The 22,890-nt window shown below is 44.3% G+C and overlaps 1 protein-coding gene and 1 long non-coding RNA gene across 2 annotated transcripts in view; one reads left to right on the top strand and one right to left on the bottom strand.

The window, feature by feature from the left end:
* Positions 1–22,890, top strand: part of LOC310762276 — a 466,366-nt gene that overhangs the window by 318,740 nt on the left and 124,736 nt on the right. The window lies entirely within an intron of this gene.
* Positions 12,201–21,134, bottom strand: LOC310762249 (cytochrome P450 2J5-like). The gene is made up of 5 exons (XM_083612980.1): positions 20,358–21,134; positions 18,324–18,500; positions 16,264–16,405; positions 15,226–15,413; positions 12,201–13,473 (listed from the first exon to the last, which is right to left on the bottom strand). The coding sequence occupies exons 1-5, from the start codon at positions 20,487–20,489 to the stop codon at positions 13,276–13,278; spliced, it is 837 nt and encodes a 278-aa protein (XP_083469106.1). The 5' UTR covers positions 20,490–21,134; the 3' UTR covers positions 12,201–13,275.

The raw sequence follows: 22,890 nt of genomic DNA, 5'->3' as shown, positions 1-22,890 counted from the left end.
AGGTCTAAGAGCGGTTCATAGAACAAAATCAAAGTATAAAACCACAAAAACAGTAACCCTGCCCCCCAAAAATAAAACCACATTTTAAAAGGACATAGGATGTCAATCAAATCAACCAAAGGCCTGGTTAAAAAGGAATGTTTTTGCTTGGAGCCTAAAGGTGTATAATGAATAATAATAATAATAATAATAATAATAATAAATTTTATTTATATCCCGCCCTCCCCAGCCGAAGCCGGGCTCAGGGCGGCTAACAACAATAAAACAGTACAAAAGTACAGCACAAACAACACTCTAAAATCATTCATTATAAAATTAATTCAAATCAAGCCACTGGCAACCATTGGGCCAGAGCTCCGCGAAGATTGCCGAGGGAGGGAGTCAGGCTGTGCCCTGGCCAAAGGCCTGGTGGAACAGCTTTGTCTTGCAGGCCCTGAGGAAAGATGTCAAGTCCCGCACCAGGGGAACTTCTATTATTAGCATTTTGTCCCAGAAGCAGCAGCTCTGGTGCCTGTGAATACGAGGTGTCCTCTAGTAATCCTGTCAATTAATAGTTTTTGGAAAGATGCTTCCCCCCTTGTCACACACACAACTAAATGCATATTTTATGATGGCACATGCCACCTACAATTGTTAGAATTGGTTGTGTTTTTTTAAAAAATAAAATTAGTATTTTTTTCCCCCAGCACTTCTTATATCCCTCTATTGCAGACCAGCCTTGTTACCCCTTATATTACAAAGGCAGGGGGAGGAAGCAGAGACTGGCAGAATCACCAGGACTTCGTGACTTTCTTCTAGGCAAAGGCTGAAACTACAAATGGTGACCTGCTCAGGGAAGCCTTTCTAGTCTGTTTAAAGAGGCAGGACTGGGCTGGCCCAAGACTCTGGGGATTATATCTCTAGGAGAAGACTAGGGGGTCTCCAAACAAACTTGGATTCTTTGGGGGACTCCGTGACTGTTAAAGTGGTATAAGAGTGCTTCAAATGATGCTTTAATTAAGATTCCTGCGTTGCAGGGGGTTGGACTAGATGACCCCCAGGGTCCCTTCCAACTCTACAATTCTGTGATTCTATGAATGCTATAGATAACAAATGGCTTTTTTAAAAAAGCCTCAAATCTGTGACAAGAAAAGATGTAACCCTAGTTGTTGGATGAACTTGTCTGACTATGATGCATGTCTGTGTGTGTGTGTGTGTGTGTGTGTGTGTGTGTGTGAATAAATTATCATTAACAGCTATATGGAAAGGGATGTTGGAGGCAAAGCTCTGTTAATTTGTTGCTATCTCCAGCTCTTTCTTTCTTTGGCCTGGTTTCTACATTTACCATTCTTCTGATAGGCAGAAATTCAGCAGGTGGGGAGGATGTGAGTCATTGCAATTAATGTGCATTGCTAGCTTAGTTCCATAAATTTCATTGGGTCTACTCAGTCAGTATGACCAGCATTGGAATTGCTTTGGATTGCTTTGAAGTCATTTCATTCTGCACCAGTGAAAGTAATTTTTAGCCTTCCCCCCCGCCCCCCCATTTCACCATCACGCCTGGACTTCTCCCATATTTTGCCCGACCAAAGGTGGCAACCTTACTTGCATCAGATTTCTGGACAGGTTTTTTTAGCCTACTAAGAGGCTTCAAATGTTGAATGGAAGTGTAGGCTTATGTGGAGGTGTATTTCAAAATGCACCAACACTCTCTAACAAAGCAAGGTCAAATGCTAAGCTCATATGTAGAAAAATACACTTTTAAATCTATATGCAAAGATGTGTCATGCAACATCCACATTTTTCCATTTAAGAATAAATTGCTTGGCAGTGTATAGGTTCCTATTACCTCCAGGTAGTCTCTGTAAACAATTGTTGCAAGCCTAGTCATTTGCAAATTAAGCCAGCAGTCCTTTCTGAAGCTAGCAATTAGCATATAACTAGGTCCCTGGGTAGTGACCAAGCAGATTCTGAGGCCCCTTGAGTCAGTTTTAGATTCCTCCTGGAAGACGTCATTTTCTTAGAGTCATCATTAACATCATAAAACAACTTGGGTGTTCTGCTGAATAACAATTAGGTACAATTAGCATCAAATCCAGAGACACTGGCATAACATATAGGAATGACATACTTCCTTTTCAAACATTGTAATCAATGTGCAAGATCTTCTGCAGGAGGTGCTCTACTTTTCCAGGCCCACTGCGCGAGGACTGCATAAGAAAATCATTTGAGCTGTACGTCTTGCTGATGCATTCTGTACCAGCTGGAGTTTCTGCCCCAAGGCCAAGGGCAGCACCACAGAAAGCACATTGCAGTAATCTAGTCTCAAGTTTACAAAAAGGACTACAAAGTGGCCACGTTATCCCAATCCAATTAGTGAGGGTTCAAACATATTGTTTCACGATGCCTTCCTTTCCAAGCCACCCCCAAACACTGCGGCCACCACCTCCTCCCCCTCAGGGCTGGAAGGGGGGTCACTTTAGGTGTGTCTTGGGCGCTTGAGGGCACCAGCTGCTTCTGAATGAGGCTCGGGTGTCTTCGTGAGAGTGCACTGAGGGTCAGGGAGACAAAGACGCCTAATCCTGAAGAAACAGAAAGGATGCCCCACGTAGGATGGAATAATAATAATATTAATAATTTTATTATTTCTATCCTGCCCATCTGGCTGGGTTGCAATGGGACAGGTGTGCCTCTTCAGAGTTTGTGGTCCAGGGGGATGGGTGCTTGAGCTCTAGGCTCCTGCTTTAAGCCACTGGGTGCTTGTGATGCCATTGAATGCAATGAGTTGTGGCCGTTGCCTGAAGATTTGTTCTGCAGGGCCTCGGGGGAGGCGCTTTCCCTGCGCTCTTGCTTAAAGGCTGGGTTCGGAGGCTGGTACAGCGTCTACGGCCATACTACCCTGAACACGCCCGATCTCGTCTGATCTCGGAAGCTAAGCAGGGTCAGGCCTGGTTAGTACTTGGATGGGAGACCGCCTGGGAATACCGGGTGCCGCAGGCTTTTGCCTCCTTTTGCCGGTCAGCGGCCCCGCTTTCAACTCTGCCCCTCCACTTGCCGCCCATTTCATGCCAGGCGCTGCTGCCTGCTCTTTCCCTCTTTCCTTTCATTTGCTTTCCTTCTGACCTGCCCCTTTCAAACCTGCTTGCACGTGGAAAGCATCCAGGGCCCGAACTGAGCTACCACGCCGAGAATTGCTAGGCCAAAGGCTGACGGCCGACAAAGGTGCTTTCGCCGCTGGAGAGCGCCAGCTGCTGGACATCAAGTGCTCTACAGGAGAGCTGCAAGTGGAATGCATCTGCAGGCTGCTCCGTTGAATTGCATTCAAGGACAGCCACGAATGGACAGGAACCACGCATGGCGAAAGCTGCGTGGGGAAAGCATCCAGAGCCTTGGGGGAGGCGCTTTCTCTGCGCTCTTGCTTAAAGGCTGGGTTCGGAGGCTGGTACAGTGTCTACGGCCATACTACCCTGAACACGCCCGATCTCGTCTGATCTCGGAAGCTAAGCAGGGTCAGGCCTGGTTAGTACTTAGATGGGAGACCTACTGGGTGCTGTAGGCTTTTGCCGCTTTGAACTCTGCTCCTCCACTTGCCGCCCATTTCATGCCAGGTGTTGCTGTCTGCTCTTTCGATCTTTCTTCTAATTTGTTTTTTAAAGGTTAGAAAGGAAAGGCACGATTCCACATGCAGCTTTCACGTTGCATAGTTCCTGTCCATTTGTGGCTGTCTTTGAATACAACTGAACTGACCGTCCTGCGGACGCTTTCCACTTGCAGCTCTCCTGTGCTGCACTTCATGTCCAGCAGTTGCTGCCTCTTGATAGATTTCAGCTGAGCTGTGACTTTAAATGCTTGCTAGCCGCCCTGAGCGGTGCAGGGGGAGGGGGCAGGGCCTTGCAAAGGAAAAGCAGGTTCAAAAGGTGTGAGTCAGAAGGAAAGGAAATTAAAATAAAGATCGGAAGAGCAGGCAGCAGCGCCTGGTGTGAAATGGGCGGCTAGCTGACCGGCAAAAGGAGGCAAAAGCCTACAGCACCCGGTATTCCCAGGCGGTCTCCCATCCAAGTACTAACCAGGCCTGACCCTGCTTAGCTTCCGAGATCAGACGAGATCGGGCGTGTTCAGGGTAGTATGGCCGTAGACGCTGTACCAGCCTCCGAACCCAGCCTTTAAGCAAGAGCGCAGGGAAAGTCCCTCCCCTTTCTGCAGAACAAATCTTCAGGCAACAGCCACAACTCACAGTATTCAGTTACAGATAGGTAGCCGTGTTGGTCTGCCATAGTCAAAACAAAAAAAAATTTTCTTCCAGTAGCACCTTAAAGACCAACTAAGTTAGTTCTTGGTATGAGCTTTCGTGTGCATGCACAGTGTATCTGAAGAAGTGTGCATGCACACGAAAGCTCATACCAAGAACTAACTTAGTTGGTCTTTAAGGTGCTACTGGAAGAATTTTTTTTTTTGTTTTCACAGTATTCAATGGCAGTTAGCCCTTCACTCTTTCATCACAAGCGCACACTTGCACCTGCCTGCCCCTCGCGACATTCTCCCCAATGCAGCCAACCTGCAACAGACTCACTGGCTCACCAGTGGCCACACCCCACACCACTCAACCTATCTCACATGCTTCTCCCACCACGCCAAAGGTGATCAAGGCGGCGCAGGGCCACCACTCCAACATCAGCCCCGGTCTAACTTATAATGTAAAAATCTGAGGACAAATTGGAATGGATGGGTGAATGAAAAGACAGGGAGCATGTACCAGTGAAGCTACAGAATTCATATTCAGTCCTTTAAAATACTCAGAAGGCATTGAAAAAGATGCTCAAATATACCTTTCCCAAAAAGCCAGAAGCCTTTTTGCTGGGCTTGATGGGAGAGGAAACAGCAAAGGCAGATCAAAGACTATTTATGTACGCCACAACTGTGGCGAGAACTTTATTAGCCCCAAAGTGGAAGTTACAGGAATTACTGACGATGGAGGAGTGGCAGACAAAGATGATGGACTATGCGGAGCTGGCAAAACTGACCTGCAGAATTTGAAACCACAACGAACTAAAATTCCAAAGAGACTGGAGTAAATTCATTGACTATATAAATAATAACTGTAGAAGTTTGAAGACACTAGCAGGACTGAAATAAATCCTACGACGTGGACTTTATAAAATAAGATTAAACTGTGAGATATAGATTTGAAAAGGGAAAGCTTGTTGGCGGGATGGAGGGAAGTCATAAGCTCAGTAGAGCGGTAGGGAATGAGATTGGTAGTTGTATATTGGAAATTATTGTTTATTCTTTAAAGTGAAAGTTTAATAAAAATTATATTAAAAATAATACTCAGAAGTCATGACTGAAAAATGCTTTTGTAAAAATACACTTTATTTTACAGAGCCACATACTAAATTTTACACGTGTGCAATTTTATTTATATCCCGCCCTCCCCACACGTGAGAAGCGTGTGCATTTTGTCCCTGGGTATCATGAACTAATCCTGCCAACCTAGCAGTTCAAAAGCATGTCAAAGTGCAAGTAGATAAATAGGTACCGCTCCGGCGGGTAGGTAAACGACGTTTCCGTGCGCTGTTCTGGTTCTCCAGAAGCTGCTTAGTCATGCTGGCCACATGACCCAGAAGCTGTACGCCGGCTCCCTTGGCCAATAAAGCAAGATGAGCTTCTTCCGGAGGCGGCGCCAACGGCAATGGCGGTCTCCTTCTGAGTAGGAGGAGAAGCCCTGTAGAAAGTGGGTCTGTTCCGCTACGGCGAAGCGGGGACCCGATCTGAAATCGCAGGCAGAAAGAGCCTGCGAGCGTGGGACCCAGCAGGCACCTTTTGCGCCCCCCGTTTTTGCGAGGGAGCCCCGAAAGGGGTTCCGGTGTGCAGCGGGAGCGGCGCGGTGCTACGGGTCGATTGCTGCGTCTACAGAGCGAAGCCGCGTAGCTGTTGCCGGAGAGCGCTGACCTTTTTCCTGTGAAATTCGGCTCTAAAAGAGAACACCCGTGAGTAGGGGGACTTAAGAAATTTGGATTTGAGAACAAAAAGAACTAAATTTGGGCTCCGAAGCGGAAAGGTGTAAACAGGAAGTCCGCCTTTCCGCTTTGTAAAAGATCAAAGCAAAGACCTTTCTGTGCTATTACTTTAATGTGGATCGTTCAACTTTAACTCTAAGCACCAAAAGAGAGAACTCCCCTGCAGGGGAAGTTGAGAAAGTGACTGTATTTCTTCTGGGGATCTTCTGGGAATTTTAAAAGACTTTTTATTTGAACTCTCATGGGAACGGTCTGTCAGATTAATGAGGTTTGCTACATTTGAGCTCGCATTGACTGTGGATACAGTAAATATTTGATCTAACTCTGCAAGAAGATACATTTCTGAGTTTTACTGATCTGAATACTTAGTTTCAATTAAAGAGGGGATACGGAAAGCTACAAAAAGATTTGTTTGTCTGGCTATTGAGAATTTTATGGCAGCCACTGTATCCCCCTAGAGGACTATTGAAGTTAATACCTGACTGGAGGAATTTTCCACTGTCAACTTTGGGGACTTTCCACTACAAGGCTTGCCTGTGGGAATTGACCTTGACTCAAGATAAAGGGGAATGACTGAACAAAGAGCAACAAGATCCAAGGTCAAAGTCCAACAATCTACTTCAATCTCCCAGCAACGTAGGGCATCTGTGCCTGGCCTCCCTGTGACTCAGGAGGAAGACCCAGGGCAAATTGAGCCAAAAGGAATGGCCTCAGAAGGGGAATTTACATCTGTGTTGAATAAAATTTACGAAAAATTGGAAGGCCTAAGTAAACAGGTCTCAGATCAGTCAGCTGAAATTAAAGGGAACACAGCCAGTATTAATTCAAATACCAAAGCTATAGAAAAACTGTTGGAGGAATCTGCGACTACTAGGAAAATAGCCGAGGAGGCAAAAGAAAAAGCTGTGGCTGTGGAGGAAGAAATCAAACCAATACGTAAACAGATTGGGGACCACCAGGCCTTATTGTCTATGGTTGAATTGAGAGAGAGACAGACAAACCTGAGGATCAGGGCGGTGCCAGAACTTGAGAGAGATAATTTGAATGACTATCTTTCACAGGAATTTCAGAAATTCTGGAACTTGGAGCTGGATAAAGATTTTAAGATAGTGAGCGCCTTCAGACTTGGAAGAGGAGGGAGGAAAAACAGGGTGAGAGACTGTTTGGCGACCCTCCGATCGAAAGAGGAACGAGACAAAATATTGAGTGCTCACTTCCAGAAGACCCTAGAGATTAATGAGACCAGAGCGGAGATTTTTAAAGATATTCCAAAACACCTTTTGGATTTGAGAACTAACTACGGAGACTTGGTGGCCTTGTTGAGAAAGAATACTATTGTTTTCAGATGGGAGTTCCCCCAGGGACTGTCCTTTACATTTAAGGGGAAAAAGTTCAGAATCAGATCAGTGGAAGATAAGGAAAAATTTCTGAGAGATTTTGAAGAAGATCTACAAAAGGAAGCGACAGATCTGCCAAAAGCCTTGAGACCAGGAGCTGGCATAGCACCACCACCTTTGGAATTTGACAAATCAAAAAAGAAGATACCACCGCAAGAACTTGACGAGCTCTTGGGAGCGGCTGGAGGAAATTAAAATAAACACACCATGTCTCTGCAATTATTAAGCTGGAACATTCACGGTTTTAACTCGCCGGAGAAGAGGAGGAAAGTATTTCATATATTGAAAAAGGACCAATTGGATCTAATTTGTTTGCAGGAAACTCATGTGGTAAGGCTCCACAGGAAAGTTCTCATTAATAAAAGACTGGGTCAAGAATTTATTTCATCGGACAAAGTCAAAAAGAGAGGAGTTGTTATATACGCTAAAGAGAGCCTATCACCGAAATTTGTTTTTAAAGATGAACAAGGAAGGTTTATTGCAATTGAGATTCAACTACAAGGTGAAAAATATTTGATTTTAGGAGTATATGCACCAAATGAGGGGAAATCGGAATTTTTTAAGAAATTGCACGAGACATTGTTGGACTATATGGACTATAACATCATTTTGATGGGAGACATGAATGGAGTGGTATCTACTAACATGGATAAGTCACAAAGACAGGTGGTAACTAAAGATGGAAGACTACCTAAAACTTTCTTTGAATTGACTGACAATATGGATTTGATTGACACTTGGAGAACTAAGAACCCCCTTGGAAGAGAGGGAACATTCTTCTCTGAAGCCAATATGACATGGACAAGAATTGATCAAATATGGATAACTAGAGGACTGGCACCCAAGATTCGAAAAGTGGAAATTTGCCCCAAAACTTGCTCCGACCACAATGCAATAAAGATGGAGATGAAACTAATGCCAATCGGCTCCTTCAGATGGAGGATGAATGACGCCCTGTTTAGAAACCAGGAGGTGATTAAGAAGGCCCAAAAAACATTGAGAGACTACTTTGAGATAAATTTAAACACTACGGTGGAAAAAAGAACAGTCTGGGACGCAAGCAAAGCGGTCATGCAAGGGTTTTTGATTCAACAGAATGCAATAAAGAAGAGAACTCAAAATGAGAAAAAAGATAAAATTTTGGAAAAAATAAAAGAAGGAGAGAAAAGATTAAGAGCGAAACCAAAATCCCAAGAGATTCTGAGAGAAATTAAGTTATATCAAGTACAATATATGAGAATGATAAATCAGGAAGTGGAATGGAAAATCAAACAGATGAGACAAAAGTCTTTTGAATCGGCTAATAAATGTGGGAAACTGCTTGCATGGCAGATGAAGAAAAGACAGAAACTAAACACCATAACAAATTTGGAAGTAAATGGAAAGATTATACAGAACCCATTGGAAATTAGAAACTGCTTCCAGAGATTTTTTAAGCAACTTTATACACAAGGGCCACAGAAAGAGGTCGAATTAGACCAATTTCTGAGGAAAAACGGATTACAAAAAATCTCTCAAGAAAAGAGGATAATGTTGAGTGACAAAATTACAGAACAGGAAGTGGAGGGTGCCATTCGGAACATGCAGTTGGGCAAATCTCCAGGACCAGACGGTTTAACCTCCAAATACTATAGAGTTTTGAAAGATTGGTTAATTCGACCACTAATGGAGGTATGCAATGAGATACTAGAGGGGAAAAAGGCGCCGGAGTCGTGGCAGGAAGCTTATATTACACTTATACCAAAAACTGAGTCTGAAAAGACGCAACTTAAGAACTACCGCCCCATATCCCTTCTTAATGTGGATTACAAAATATTTGCGGACATTTTGGCAAATAGATTAAAGAAAGTACTACTGGAAGAGATTCATAAGGACCAAGCGGGCTTTCTCCCGGGTAGACACTTGTCGGACAATACAAGGAACATAATCAACATCTTGGAGAAGTTGCAAGTGAATATAAACACCAAAGCAGTTTTAATCTTTATAGATGTGGAGAAAGCCTTTGACAACATCTCTTGGAGCTTTATGAAGAAAAATCTTCAGGGGATGGGGGTGGGTCAAGGGTTTGAAAATGGTATAAGTGCAATTTACTCAGAACAAAAGGCTAAATTAATTGTGAATAATATGGTGACAGAGGGATTTAAGATAGAGAAAGGTACACGACAAGGCTGCCCAATTTCCCCATTGTTATTCATCACAGTCCTGGAGGTATTATTGAACATGATTAGAAGGGACCGTTTGATAAAAGGCATTCAGGTCGGAGCTAAGCAATATAAATTGAAAGCTTTTGCAGATGACTTAGTTTTAACATTACAGGAGCCAGAATCTAGTTCGAAAAGAGTTTTGGAAGTGATCCAAGAATTTGGGCAGATGGCTGGTTTTAAGCTGAATAAATCTAAAACAAAAGTTCTTGAGAAAAATTTAACACCGATTGAGAAAGACAGGTTTCAGAAGGAGACAGGCCTAACAATAGTAAAGAAGGTTAAATATTTGGGGGTTAATATGACTGCTAAGAATTTAAACTTGTTTAAAGATAACTATGAGAAATGTTGGCTAGAAGTGAAGAAAGATCTAGAGATATGGTCAAACTTGAAGCTTTCCTTGTTGGGAAGAATTGCGGCTATAAAGATGAATGTATTGCCAAGGATGTTATTTTTGTTTCAATCTTTGCAAATTGTGGACAAGATGGACTGTTTCAAGAAGTGGCAGAAGGATATTTCTAGATTTGTCTGGCAGGGCAAGAAGCCTAGAATAAAATTTAAAATACTAACCGATGTAAGAGAAAGAGGTGGCTTCGCCCTGCCAGACCTGAAACTCTATTCTTTCGGCCGCATTTTGCTGGCTGAAAGAATGGCTGCTTCTTGAAAACACTGACATTTTGGATTTAGAAGGTTTTAATAATGTCTTTGGGTGGCATGCATATCTGTGGTACGACAAGGTCAAAGCTCATAAAGCATTTAAAAATCATATTGTCAGGAAAGCATTGTTTAATGTCTGGTCAAGATATAAAGACTTATTGGAGAACAAAACCCCAAGGTGGCTGTCACCAATGGAGGCAAAGGCACTTAAAAAGTCCAATATGGAGGCCAAATGGCCGAAATATTGGGAAATACTGGAACAAGAAGGGGATAAATTGAAATTGCAGAGTTTTGAGAAATTAAAAGATAAGGTGCGAGATTGGCTGCACTATTTTCAAATAAGAGAAGCCTATAACATGGATAAAAAAATAGGCTTCCAGGTGGAAAAATCAAAATTGGAAACTGAGTTGTTAGAACCCAAAACTAAAATACTTTCAAGAATGTATAACTTGCTGCTAAAATGGAATACGCAGGATGAAACAGTTAAATCTGCTATGATTAAATGGGCACAAGATGTTGGTCATAACATCATGTTTGCTGACTGGGAACGGTTGTGGACCACAGGTATGAAATTTACGGCATGTAATGCCCTAAGAGAGAATATTATGAAAATGATATACAGGTGGTACATGACACCAGTCAAGCTTGCAAAAATCTACCATTTGCCTGACAATAAATGTTGGAAGTGTAAAGAAAGTGAAGGAACATTCTTTCACCTTTGGTGGACATGCCCAAAGATTAAGGCTTTCTGGGAGATGATATATAATGAAATGAAAAAAATCTTCAGATATACATTCCTTAAGAAGCCAGAGGCCTTTCTCTTGGGCATGGTGGGCCAATTGGTGCCAAAGAAAGATAGAAAATTCTTTATGTACGCAACAACAGCAGCAAGAATTCTCATCGCAAAGTATTGGAAGACACAAGAGCTACCCACCCTGGAAGAATGGCAGATGAAGCTGATAGACTATATGGAATTGGCGGAAATGACTGACAGAATCCGAGACCTGGGAGAAGAGTTGGTGGAAGAAGACTGGAAGAAATTCAAAGACTATCTTCAGAAATATTATAAAATCAATGAGTGTTAAAAATGTGCTTGGATGGGTAATAAGTGGTAATTAGTGATAAAAGTTATTAAGACTATGCAAAAAAGGTATTGATAATTGGTTGAAAAATAGGGATATAGTATATGTTATGGTACAAAGTTTAAACATTTGACAAAGGGTAAGAATTTGCTGAATTAAATATTTGAATGGGAATACAAAAAGGGGAAGGTGCGAGGAGGTCAAGAACATAAGCATATGAAATTGAGGCTATTGGAAAAATGGAATGGTTTTATTTTTTCCTTGTTTAAATGTAATTTTTCTTAATTAGTTGTGCTTTTCTTTCTGTATTTTTTTTCCTTTTTTTCTTTTTTGTGTGTTTCTTTTTTCTGTAATTTATGGTTTTTTATTCTGTGAATTTCTATTTTTCTTTTTTTGGAAAACTTTAATAAAAATCTTTTTTTAAAAAAAAATAAAGCAAGATGAGCGCCGCAACCCCAGAGTCGGCCACGACTGGACCTAATGGTCAGGGGTCCCTTTACCTTTTATCATGAACCAGAGTACATAAAATGTAATGCGACCATCTGCACTCAGGTGCAAATTGATTTCATTTTTCTCAGTGCTTTTACTACTCAACAGGCTAATCTGAATGTGGGTATTAGAATGATGGCATATGTTCAGATCACTCATTGCCACTGTTCTCAGATCCTTTCATCCAGTTCTGTCATTTATTTCTACCTGAATTCTCTCCTGACACAATGCATGTATTACAGAATCACAGAATTATAGAGTTGGAAGGGACCATGAGGGTCATCTAGTCCAACTCCCTGCAATGAAGGAATCTTTTTACCCAACATGGGGTAAAAACATTGTTTTGTTTGCAATTATGTTGTGCATTTTTGTGTTCTTATAATGTAAACCTCTCTGTGATCCTCAGATGAAGGGTGGTAAATAATGAAAAGAAGAAGTGTGCATATGGTTGACACTCAAGCTGCAATCCTGCACCTCTTTTTTGTGGGCAAGCCTAATTGATGTGGAAAGGGATAGCCTAATTTCTGTTGCCCACACTCTGGTATCCTCTAGGTTAGATTACTGAAACGCATTATACCTGGTGCTGCCTTTGGAGATAGTTTGGAAACTGCAGCTGATACAGAATTCAGAGGCCAGATAGCTCACCGCAGCAAGACAATTGGAAGATATAATACTAATCCTGGCCTGACTGCACTGGCTACCAATTCGTTCCTGGACCTAGAAAGCTGTACCACTAATACAGTGGTACCTCGGGTTACAGATGCTTCAGGTTACAGGCGCTTCAGGTTACAGACTCTGCTAACCCAGAAATAGTACCTCGGGTTAAGAACTTTGCTTCAGGATGAGAACAGAAATCGGGCAACGGCGGCACAGCAGCAGCGGGAGGCCCCATTAGCTAAAGTGGTGCTTCAGGTTAAGAACAGTTTCAGGTTAAGATCGGACCTACAGAACGAATTAAGTTCTTAACCTGAGGTACCACTGTACCTCAAAAACTTCCTCTCCCCATATGAACTGACCTGAACCCTATGATAGTCATCTGAAGCTCTATTCCATGTTTCCCCCTCCATGGGAGGTCCAGAAGAGGCAACACAAGAATGGGCCTTTTTGGTGGTGACTCCCCACTTGTGGGATTCACTCCTCAGGGAGGCTCACCTGGCACCCCCATTACATATCTTCAGATGCCAGGCAAAAAGATGTATTTTCTGCTAGGTCTCTGGCTTTTATTTCCCACCACATTGGGGAAGCCTGTACTTAGAAGACTGTTGCCAAGACTCCTCTGTCGAAATTGCTTGGCACGTAGTGTTGCCTGAACAAAGTTAAAAGGCTTGCATTTGATTGCTTCTTGGTTCCTTACTGGTCCTCTGCTAGCAGGTCCAAAAATTTAAAGGGTTACTTTCAAAAGCCTGTTATGGCTTTTCTGCATTTTCTCAGCTCCTCCTTCAAGATTTTGTCCTCAAAACAAATACTGCTGTTCAATATCGCAGGTCAAGTTTGCAGTTGTGCTTTTACCTGTCCCAAATGGGAGGAATTCATCTCTCACTATGAGTTTCCCCTCCTTATCTAGGAAGTGGTTAGGGTTGAACTGGCGAGGTGTCTCCCAAAGCTTGGGATCAAGATTAATAGAGCACAGATCAGGAATCACCAGAGTATTCTGCAAAGAAGAGAAAAGAGGGTTTAGCTATACTTCTTAATATCTTGGTCAGACAGGTATAGATGGAGAACTCCTACATCAGGCTTCCTCAATCTTGGCCCTCCAGATGTTTTGGCCTACAACTCCCATTATCCCTAGCTAGCAGGACCAGTGGTCAGGGATGATGGGAATTGTGGTCTCAAAACATCTGGAGGGCTGAGGTTGAGGAAGCCTGTCCTACATCCAGGCCAGCAAATAGCCTATTAGGGCAAATGCTAGGACCTCTGAAGCAGTGTCATAGCATGGGTTGCCTGTGCCCGGAGCCACGCAAAGGCAGGGGGTGGAAGGGCTTATTCAACTGCCTAATGGCATCCGCATCACCCAGGAGATCACAGCCACAGAGATAAGAAAAGAAGAGGCGCTCCGTTGTCTGGAGAGGTCACTTCCTGGTTCGGATGGAGAAGCCATTTTCAATAGAGTCCACAGCCAGATTCACCAGTGTGGCTTTCATTAAAAAAATTAAATTTAATTAAAATGATTTCCCCTCCACAATGAAATGTACATGTTCTAACACACACATATATAGAAGTTCTGCGATAATGTGGTTAGAGGGATTGAAAGAATTAAATAATAATATAATAAAATATTAAATAAGAACATTATTATTAATTGCCCTGTGGAACGCCGTCCCATCAGATGTCAAGGAGATAAACAAGCATTTGACATTTAGAAGGCATCTGAAGGCAGCCCTGTATCGGAAAATTTTTAATGTGCTATGTTTTATGGTGTTCTTAATTTTTTGTTGGGAGCTGCCCAGAGAGGCTGGGGCTACTCAATCAGATGGGCAGGATATAAATAATAAAATTATTATTATTAATTACCAGGTATTCACTTCCAATGGACGCCTCTATTTGGCTGTGTTAAAGATCAGGATAGATAAATGGTCACAAATTTATTGACAGCTACCTGTATAACAATTTGTCGCAACAAGGACCCTGAGGGTGGATGATCAAAACCTTTGAAATAGCAAATACGATAAAACTGACAGGTTTCTTTAGAGTAAGAGAAGGAAGCCAACTTCATAATTGTTCCACAGAACAAAGAAATATATTCTTAATGTTGCAATAAAAGCCAAATCAATATTTATACTCCTAGGAATGCTGTAAGTCAAGCAAATTATTATTATTATTATTATTATTATTATTATTATTATTATTATTCCCCAGCCACTCTGGGCGGCTCTCAGTAGAGGACTAAAAACAGAATAAAACTTCAAACATTAAAAACTTCCCTAAACAGGGCTGTCTTCAGATGTCTTCTAAAAGTCAGATAGTTGTTTATTTCCTTGACACCTGATGGGAGGGTGTTCCACAGGGTGGGTGCCACTACCAAGAAGGCCCTCTGCCTGGTTCCCTCACAGGGAGGGAACCGCCAGAAATCCCTTGGAGGTGGACCTCAGTGTCCGGGCTGAACGATGGGGGTGGAGACGCTCCTTCAGGTATACTGGGCCAAGGCCATTTAGGGCTTTAAAGGTCAGCACCAACACTTTGAATTGTGCTCCGAAACATTCTGGGAGCCAAGGTAGGTCTTTAAGGATATATATATTCAACATTTTCCGTCTGCTCACAAAAGGGCTCTTGCACTAGTGAATGGGTGAGTTTCAATGCCACTCAACAGAGGAATCCAACGCAACAATTGCACTAGCTAAAACTTGTTGCCAAACAATCGTTCAACCTGGGAAAGAGGAGGGTGGTGGTAGAAGTCGCTCTGTACCTTTTCAATGAAGTTGCCAAGCACATTCATATCGTCTACACAAACTCTGGGTGCCCCAAATAGTATGACGTTGCTGAAGCGCTGCGTCTCCTTAATCACAGCACTGGTATAGGGCAATCGCTTCCGATCCTCATAGCAGACCAATTTGGAGGGACTGAGAGCACTTCCTAGCTCCTTCTGGACTTGCTCTGAGGGCGGGGGGGAAAGGTGTTTCTATTCATAGGTGGGCAGAGGGAAGGCTGTATTTGGGAAGCACTCTTGTCTCAAGGGTCACCAGAGTGCCAGCCACTAAAGAGCTGTGAAAGAGAACCCCTTGGCCCCTCCATGGCCCCTTGGCCCTTTATTGCACATTGACGATGATTTGTTCTCACATTGCTATTGGGGCGGTCACACATGATCATGCTTTCTATTATGTCTGTGCCTGTAAATGTTTTGGGGTGGCCATGCTGCTTCATTTCCAATCAGTGCATATCCTCTAACTTCTTCCTGAAATCCCATCACTTTCTATGTGAAAGACATGATTTTCTGTCCTGCTTTTTCCCTTATTGGGGAAGCATCAGAGAACAAACTGAAGCAGAATCAATCAACCATGCTCTCAAATAATATATAGGGCTTCCCTCAATTACAACCCCACAATTTTGTTTTAACATCTGGGCCTGCTTAATGTCATTTGGCAACCCAGCACAATATTGTCCACACCAACAGGGAACAGCTCTCCAGGGTTTCAGGGATAGCTCAGCTGGTACAGCATAAGACTCTTAATCTTGTGCCCAGGGGGTTATGGGTTCAAGCCCCACACTGGGCACAAGATTCCTGCATTGCAGGGAGTTGGACTAGACCCTTGCGGTCCCTTCCAACTCTACAATTCTGGTTCTAGACATTCCCAGCCCTAGCTAGAGATGCCAAGGACTGAACCTGGGACCTTTTGCATGCAAAGCAGAGGCTCAGCCACCGAGCTACAGCCTTCCCCACTCCCAAGCTGTTCTGTACATAGAACAGAATAAGCATCCTTCACTTGCGCCATACAGCCCCTCTCACCTTGAATATTGGGATGGGCCACCATAAAAAGCAAAGCCCAGGAGAGAGTGGCAGCTAGAGTGTCTGTGCCTCCAGCAAACAGGTCAAAGATAACCTGTACCAGGTTGTCTTCATCAAACGTAGTTGTGGAGTCAATTTTCTCCTGTGGATTAGAAGCATGACATTTCAACCCAAGGTACTCAAAAGCTTGGCTGTCTCAGTTGCAACCACTGTGTTGCCTTTGCCCTGTGTGCAGTTCTTGAGACTAATTTTTACCTCCTTTGTTGGCTCCATGGAAGCTTTGCCTCACTTCCTAGCTTGCAAGAACACTTGGGGTTTTGTGATTTGGTGGCAGCAGCCAGGATGGTGAGGCTGCACCATGAAGCCCCCCTCCTGCCACTTAGGTGCACCAGCGGGAACACTAGATTCACTCTGTCGCTGGGCCTGTGTACCCACAACCTCACCTGTGTCCTGCCCCATCCAGGTAAACGGCAGCAATTTCGGTGTCAGATCCGCAGCCCTGCCCCACTGCGCCAGCCATTCCTGTGATTTGGGAGCCGGTTAAGGCAAGGATGGGAAACAAGGCCTAGGGCCACCTTAGCTTGTAGACAACTTAGTGGGGACCACATGCCAGTGGTGGGTGGGGCTGGAATAAAAATGAGTGTGGCCTGGCAAATGAATGGGTATGTTGATAATGGGACTGTGCGGCTGCAGACAGCAAACAAAAGAATTGCATGACTGTATGCGCCACCTGCGTCAAAAATACCTCTGCACACAGAAAAGCAGCATGTCAAGGGAGAAGCCAGACTAAGAACTTTCTCCCTGACAGGCTAGCTTTCTGCAGGTAGAGGATGTTGTTGTTGTTGTTGTTGTTGTAAATCAACATAGTAAGCCATAATTGTAAACAAAACAAGTAACAGCCAGTGGAGAGAGTTCATATCCAGAACATCCAATCTTCAGAAAAAATGCACAATTTAAATAATCCATTTATCACTAATACTGAACCGTCAGGGAGCAGTGCATCACTCCCAGTTCAGATCCTTAATGCCTTAATTGACTTCTATCCAAAACGGTACCATATTATTCAAAATACTAAACAATGTGGCCTGGAATGGATGCTGGTGCTGACACACAGGACCAATCCTTGCTTTTATGTAAACTGCTTAGAGATTTGTATTGTGTTAATTTGGTTTGGCTTATTTAAATGCTGCTTTACCACACCGCACTCCGTGGCAGAGGCTTATTCGCCCAGCTGGAAAAGCTTGTCGGAACAAAAATGCCTACAATTATTTCCAGTAGGTGCGGATAACGGCTGCCTGTCAGATCTTGATAGGAATGCAGTTCCACAGAACTAGGGCAACCATGCTAAAAGCTCTGAGTTGCTATGGAGAGGGCCTCGGATCTCTTCGCAACCTTTAGGAAATACTCTCCAATAGACTGCAGTGACCTACTGGCTAGATGACAAGATAAGGCAGCCTGTCAAGTAACCTAGTCCTGAACTGTATAGGGCTCTAATAGTTCAGTACTACATACCTGCCAACTTTTCTCCAATGAAAATAGGAACACTCTATTCATCATCATCATCATACCCTGCCCATCTGACTGGATTGCGCCAGCCAATCTGGGCGGCTTCCAACATATATAAATAAAATATTAAACACTAAAAATGTTCCCCATACAGGGCTCCCTTCATATGTCTTCTAAAGGTTGTATAATTACTTATCTCCTTAGCCGGGGGCGTTGCATAACTGCATACCTTCCAACATTTCTCTGATGAAACTAGGGACATCCTAAGGAAAAGCGGGACATTCCTGGATCAGATCAAAAACCGGGATGGCTTCTGTAAATCCAGGACTGTCCCTGGAAAATAGGGATACTTGGAGGGTCTGGTAGGAGCACCTTGAACAAGATATTTTCACCGTAACAGGAAATAAACAGGCTATGCTCCGTTAGGGAAAGAAAGTCTTGTGTGAGACACAATTTCTTGTTGCAAAGCCACAGCTTCCCAGCCATTTTTGGGCGGCTTTTGGCTCAGTGGTTCATGAGCTGTGCCAAATTCAGGCACTCCAGCAGATACTTACCTTGTCTATCTGAGCCAAATAGAGGTGAGTGTAGTCCTTTTGCTCCTGGGAAACCCCAGCTTTCTGGCATTTTTCTACCTCCTTCCTGATAAAAGAACGCATGAATTCACAGGAGGAGAAAACCTTTTTGTGAGGCCCGGGAATGTGCCTCATCAGTGACGGGAAAGCGTTGTATAGCTGCAGGAAATGCAAAAGAAAATGTGTGAGTGTTGCTTTGGCAATGTAATCCCTGATCCCCCTGTTTGGGTTCTTGTAAGGAAGAGACCTGGATTCAGGGAAGTCAAGGGACAGGCTTGGGAGCAGACAGAAAGCTTGGGAGTGGCTGTTCAGGAGCAAGGCAAAAAGTTCAGAACTGGAAGATATTGCATATATCAGTATTTCCAGGGCTTTTTTTTTCCAGCCAGAACTCACCAGAACTCAGTTCTAGCACCTCTCAGGTTGGTCCCATTGCCATTCTAAGAGAACATGGTGAGTTCTGGCACCTCTTTTTCTAGAAAAATAGTACTGAATATTGTGCAGTTTGAAGCGACTCGATGATAAAAACCGACTCCTTTGGGAATGAAGCATTGTTCAGACTCATTAGATTGTTCAAAACTTTACTTGAAGAACTTTCTTCAAAAGCTGAACAAAAACCGATACATCCAAATAAAAAGGTAAAAATACCCCTGACCGTTAGGTCCAGTCACAGATGACTCTGGGATTGCATGCTCATCTCGCTCTATAGGCCGAGGGAGCTGGTGTTTGTCCACAGACAGCTTCCAGCTGTGGTCAGCATGACTAAGCTGTTTCTGGCAAACCAGAGCAGCACACGGAAACGCCATTTACCTTCCCGATGGAGCAGTACCTATTTATCTACTTGTACTTGATGTGCTTTCAAACTGCTAGGTGGGCGGGAGCTGGAACCGAACAACAGGAGCTCACCCCGTCATGGGGATTTGAACCGCCAACCTTCTGATTGGCAAGCCCTAGGCTCTGTGGTTTAGACCACAGCGCCACCCACGTCCCTACAGTGCCAGTAAATGATACATCCAAATAATTCCATACAATATCTTGTGCAAGTCCAGCACAGGCTCAGCATCTTAGAAATGAAATGAACTTATAACCAGAGCTGACAAACATAGCTCTCTCTAACACACAGGCTCCATTAGCCTGCATTCCAGCTCCTTAGGCTATGCAGCTCCTGAAGAGGCATCTTACTTTTACAGAGCCTGAGAACAAAGACTCGGCCACCACCCTTCCAAGAAGGCGAATTTGTAATTCAGTACCTCTCATGTGATCTAAAGTTAAAACACCATGTCAGAGCTACCAGAAAACAATAATAGTTAATTAGCAACCTATCTAGGCATCTCAGAGAGCTCTTCTTGCTTAGGAGACTCCAAAGGGATTTTCCATTTCAGTGTCAATTAAACAACTGTACTTAACAGAAGGAAGCGATGGAGGCTATACAAGGAAGTCATCGGGAACACCTCTGTGGAGAGGGAATCTCACAGCTCAGGGGCTGCCACAGAGAATTCCCACCACCCCAAATGACTGATATGACTTGAGCTTGTAAAGAGGTCACTTGGGAGAACATAAGGGCATCAGAAGAGTCAGGTCAATGGCCCATCTAGTCCAGCAACCTGTTCTCAGTGTGTTCAACGGGATGCCTACAGGAAGCCCCAAAACTGGGACTGAGTAGCCACCTTATTTTTGTGGTTGTAACCTGTTTTAAATTGTTTTTAATGTTTCGTTTTAATGTTGTGACCTGCCCTGGGACCTTAGGATAAAGGGTGGGTAATCATCATCATCATCATCATCATCATACAGCAGCTCTTAGGGAAGAGCTATAGCTTAATGGCAGAATGCACCATTTGCATGCAGAATGTGGCAAGTCCCTTCTCCATCACTTCCACTGAAAAAGGACCTCAGTGAGGAGGGATGAGGAAAACCTGGCTTGGCTCTGACTCAACATTGGACATGTTTGTGTGCAGATACAGCGTTGTCCTCCTCGGAGCTGGGAGAGCGAGAAGGAACAGGGGATAATTCATTACTCACTATCTCTCCAGCGGTGCCCCTAAATTTTGTAACAGTGCTGATGTGTTCAGTCAGCTCATGTAAGGCCTTCTCGTCCACGGCAACAGGATGTCCAAATGCCAGAGAACAAATCACTTTGGAGACTGAATGCATGATGGGCAGCGAAGGGTCCAGAGGCCGTCCTGCAGACAAACAGCCAAGACAATCTCATCAGCATTCATTCCATTGGCCCAGGGCTTTGGAGCAGGGGTCGGCAAGGCTTACCAGGCATGGGCCAGATCACTCCCGCGGAGATCCTCCGTGGGCCGGGCCGGTGCAGCGCAATGCCGGAAATCGTGTCTGCGCATGCTCAGATGCCGGAAATCGCGCCTGCACAGAAGTGATTTTCGGCGTCTGGGCATGTGCAGAAGTGATCTCCAGAGCTGCGGAAGAGAGTCCCTGTGGCACGCGGCGCTAGTTTAGCGCAGCACGCAGGGATTCGCCGAGCGGGCGGTTTGGTTCGGGGGTGGCTCATGGACTGGTTAAATGGCCTCTGTGGGCCACTTCCGGCCCATGGGCCTTAGGTTGCCAACCCCTGCTTTAGAGACATTGGGAGAAAACCACAGATCTACCCCACTCTGAATGTTTCAGAGTATTGTGGCCTCAGAACCAGACATTTCAGGTGCCTCCACTCCAGTCTGTCACTATTTTGCAAAAAATGATTCAAGGGTTTACTGGAGATTCAGGTTTATGCGGTAAGTGAATTAAAATACTCTGTTAACCTATTTCAATAAACCCCACTCTTTAAATTAAAAAAAGAAGAAAACAACTTTTTTACACTTAGTGGGGGGTGGACAAATCATTAACAAGAAGTGTATAAACAACCCACAGGCAAATCAGGATGAATGATCATTGTCACATAACTGCCCTGCAAAAAAATCAGAATGAACACTCATTAACAACTGGCCATATTTTTATGATTCTAAGTTGTTTTTAATTGTTTATAATAGTTTTTTTTAATGTTGCAACCCACCTTGGGACCTTAGGGTGAGAACGGCAGGCCATAAATAAATACCTAATGGGAAGGAGAAGAAGGGGGAAGGGGGAAGAGGAGGAGGAGGAGGAAGAAGAAGAAGAACTGTATAGTTTGAAGGGAATGCAGGAATATTTTGCCCAACATGAGGCTCAGACCCACCACCCTGAGATTAAGAATCTCATGCTCGACCATCTCTTTTTTAAAACATATTAATCTTTACTGGTATAAAATCAACACATACACACAAAGAACATTTAGGAAAAAAGCAAAGAAGAAAACAAAAATAAAACAGACAAAGAAATAGCAAAATTATACAAAATTTGCTTTTTAAAGGTTAGAAAGGAAAGGAGGATTCCACATGCGGCTTTCACGTTGCATAGTTCCTGTCCATTTGTGGCTGTCTTTGAATACAACTGAACTGACCGTCCTGCGGACGCTTTCCACTTGCAGCTCTCCTGTGCTGCACTTCATGTCCAGCAGTTGCTGCCTCTTGATAGATTTCAGCTGAGCTGTGACTTTAAATGCTTGCAAGCCGCCCTGAGCGGTGCAGGGGGAGGGGGCAGGGCCTTGCAAAGGAAAAGCAGGTTCGAAAGGTGTGAGTCAGAAGGAAAGGAAATTAAAATAAAGATCGGAAGAGCAGGCAGCAGCGCCTGGTGTGAAATGGGCGGCTAGCTGACCGGCAAAAGGAGGCAAAAGCCTACAGCACCCGGTATTCCCAGGCGGTCTCCCATCCAAGTACTAACCAGGCCTGACCCTGCTTAGCTTCCGAGATCAGGCGTGTTCAGGGTAGTATGGCCGTAGACGCTGTACCAGCCTCCGAACCCAGCCTTTAAGCAAGAGCGCAGGGAAAGCGCCTCCCCCGAGGCCCTGGATGCTTTCCACACGCAGCTTTCGCCATGCGTGGTTCCTGTCCATTCGTGGCTGTCCTTGAATGCAATTCAACGAAACAGCCTGCAGATGCATTCCACTTGCAGCTCTCCTGTAGAGCACTTGATGTCCAGCAGCTGGCGCTCTCCAGCGGCGAAAGCACCTTTGTCGGCCGTCAGCCTTTGGCCTAGCAATTCTCGGCGCGCTGGCTCAGTTAGGGCCCTGGATGCTTTCCACGTGCAAGCAGGTTTGAAAGGGGCAGGTCAGAAGGAAAGCAAATGAAAGGAAAGAGGGAAAGAGCAGGCAGCAGCGCCTGGCATGAAATGGGCGGCAAGTGGAGGGGCAGAGTTGAAAGCGGGGCCGCTGACCGGCAAAAGGAGGCAAAAGCCTACGGCACCCGGTATTCCCAGGCGGTCTCCCATCCAAGTACTAACCAGGCCTGACCCTGCTTAGCTTCCGAGATCAGGCGTGTTCAGGGTAGTATGGCCGTAGACACTGGACCAGCCTCCGAACCCAGCCTTTAAGCAAGAGTGCTGGGAGAGTCCCTCCCCTTTCTGCAGAACAAATCTTCAGGCAATGGCCACAATTCATTGCATTCAACGGCAGTTAGCCCTTCTCTCTCTTTCGTCACAAGCACACACTTGCATTGAAAAAGTATACAATACATCTTTT

This window comes from Podarcis filfolensis, assembly GCF_964270895.1.
Source record: "Podarcis filfolensis genome assembly, chromosome: 5".
In the NCBI taxonomy this organism is placed as follows: Eukaryota; Metazoa; Chordata; class Lepidosauria; order Squamata; family Lacertidae; genus Podarcis; species Podarcis filfolensis.
Note: the sequence above shows the minus strand (reverse complement) of the source record. Positions and strands in the feature narration are given on the sequence as shown.

Bases quoted from the DNA above. Each gene is read 5' to 3' on its own strand.
- LOC310762249 (XM_083612980.1), bottom strand. From the start codon at position 20,489: ATGCATTCAGTCTCCAAAGTGATTTGTTCTCTGGCATTTGGACATCCT. The intron at 15,414-16,263 runs GTGAGAGGGGCT...CCCCGCCCTCAG, and splicing joins GGCCCATCCCAATATTCAAG to AGCAAGTCCAGAAGGAGCTA. The intron at 13,474-15,225 runs GTACAGAGCGAC...TCTTCTTTGCAG, and splicing joins TTGGCAACTTCATTGAAAAG to AATACTCTGGTGATTCCTGA.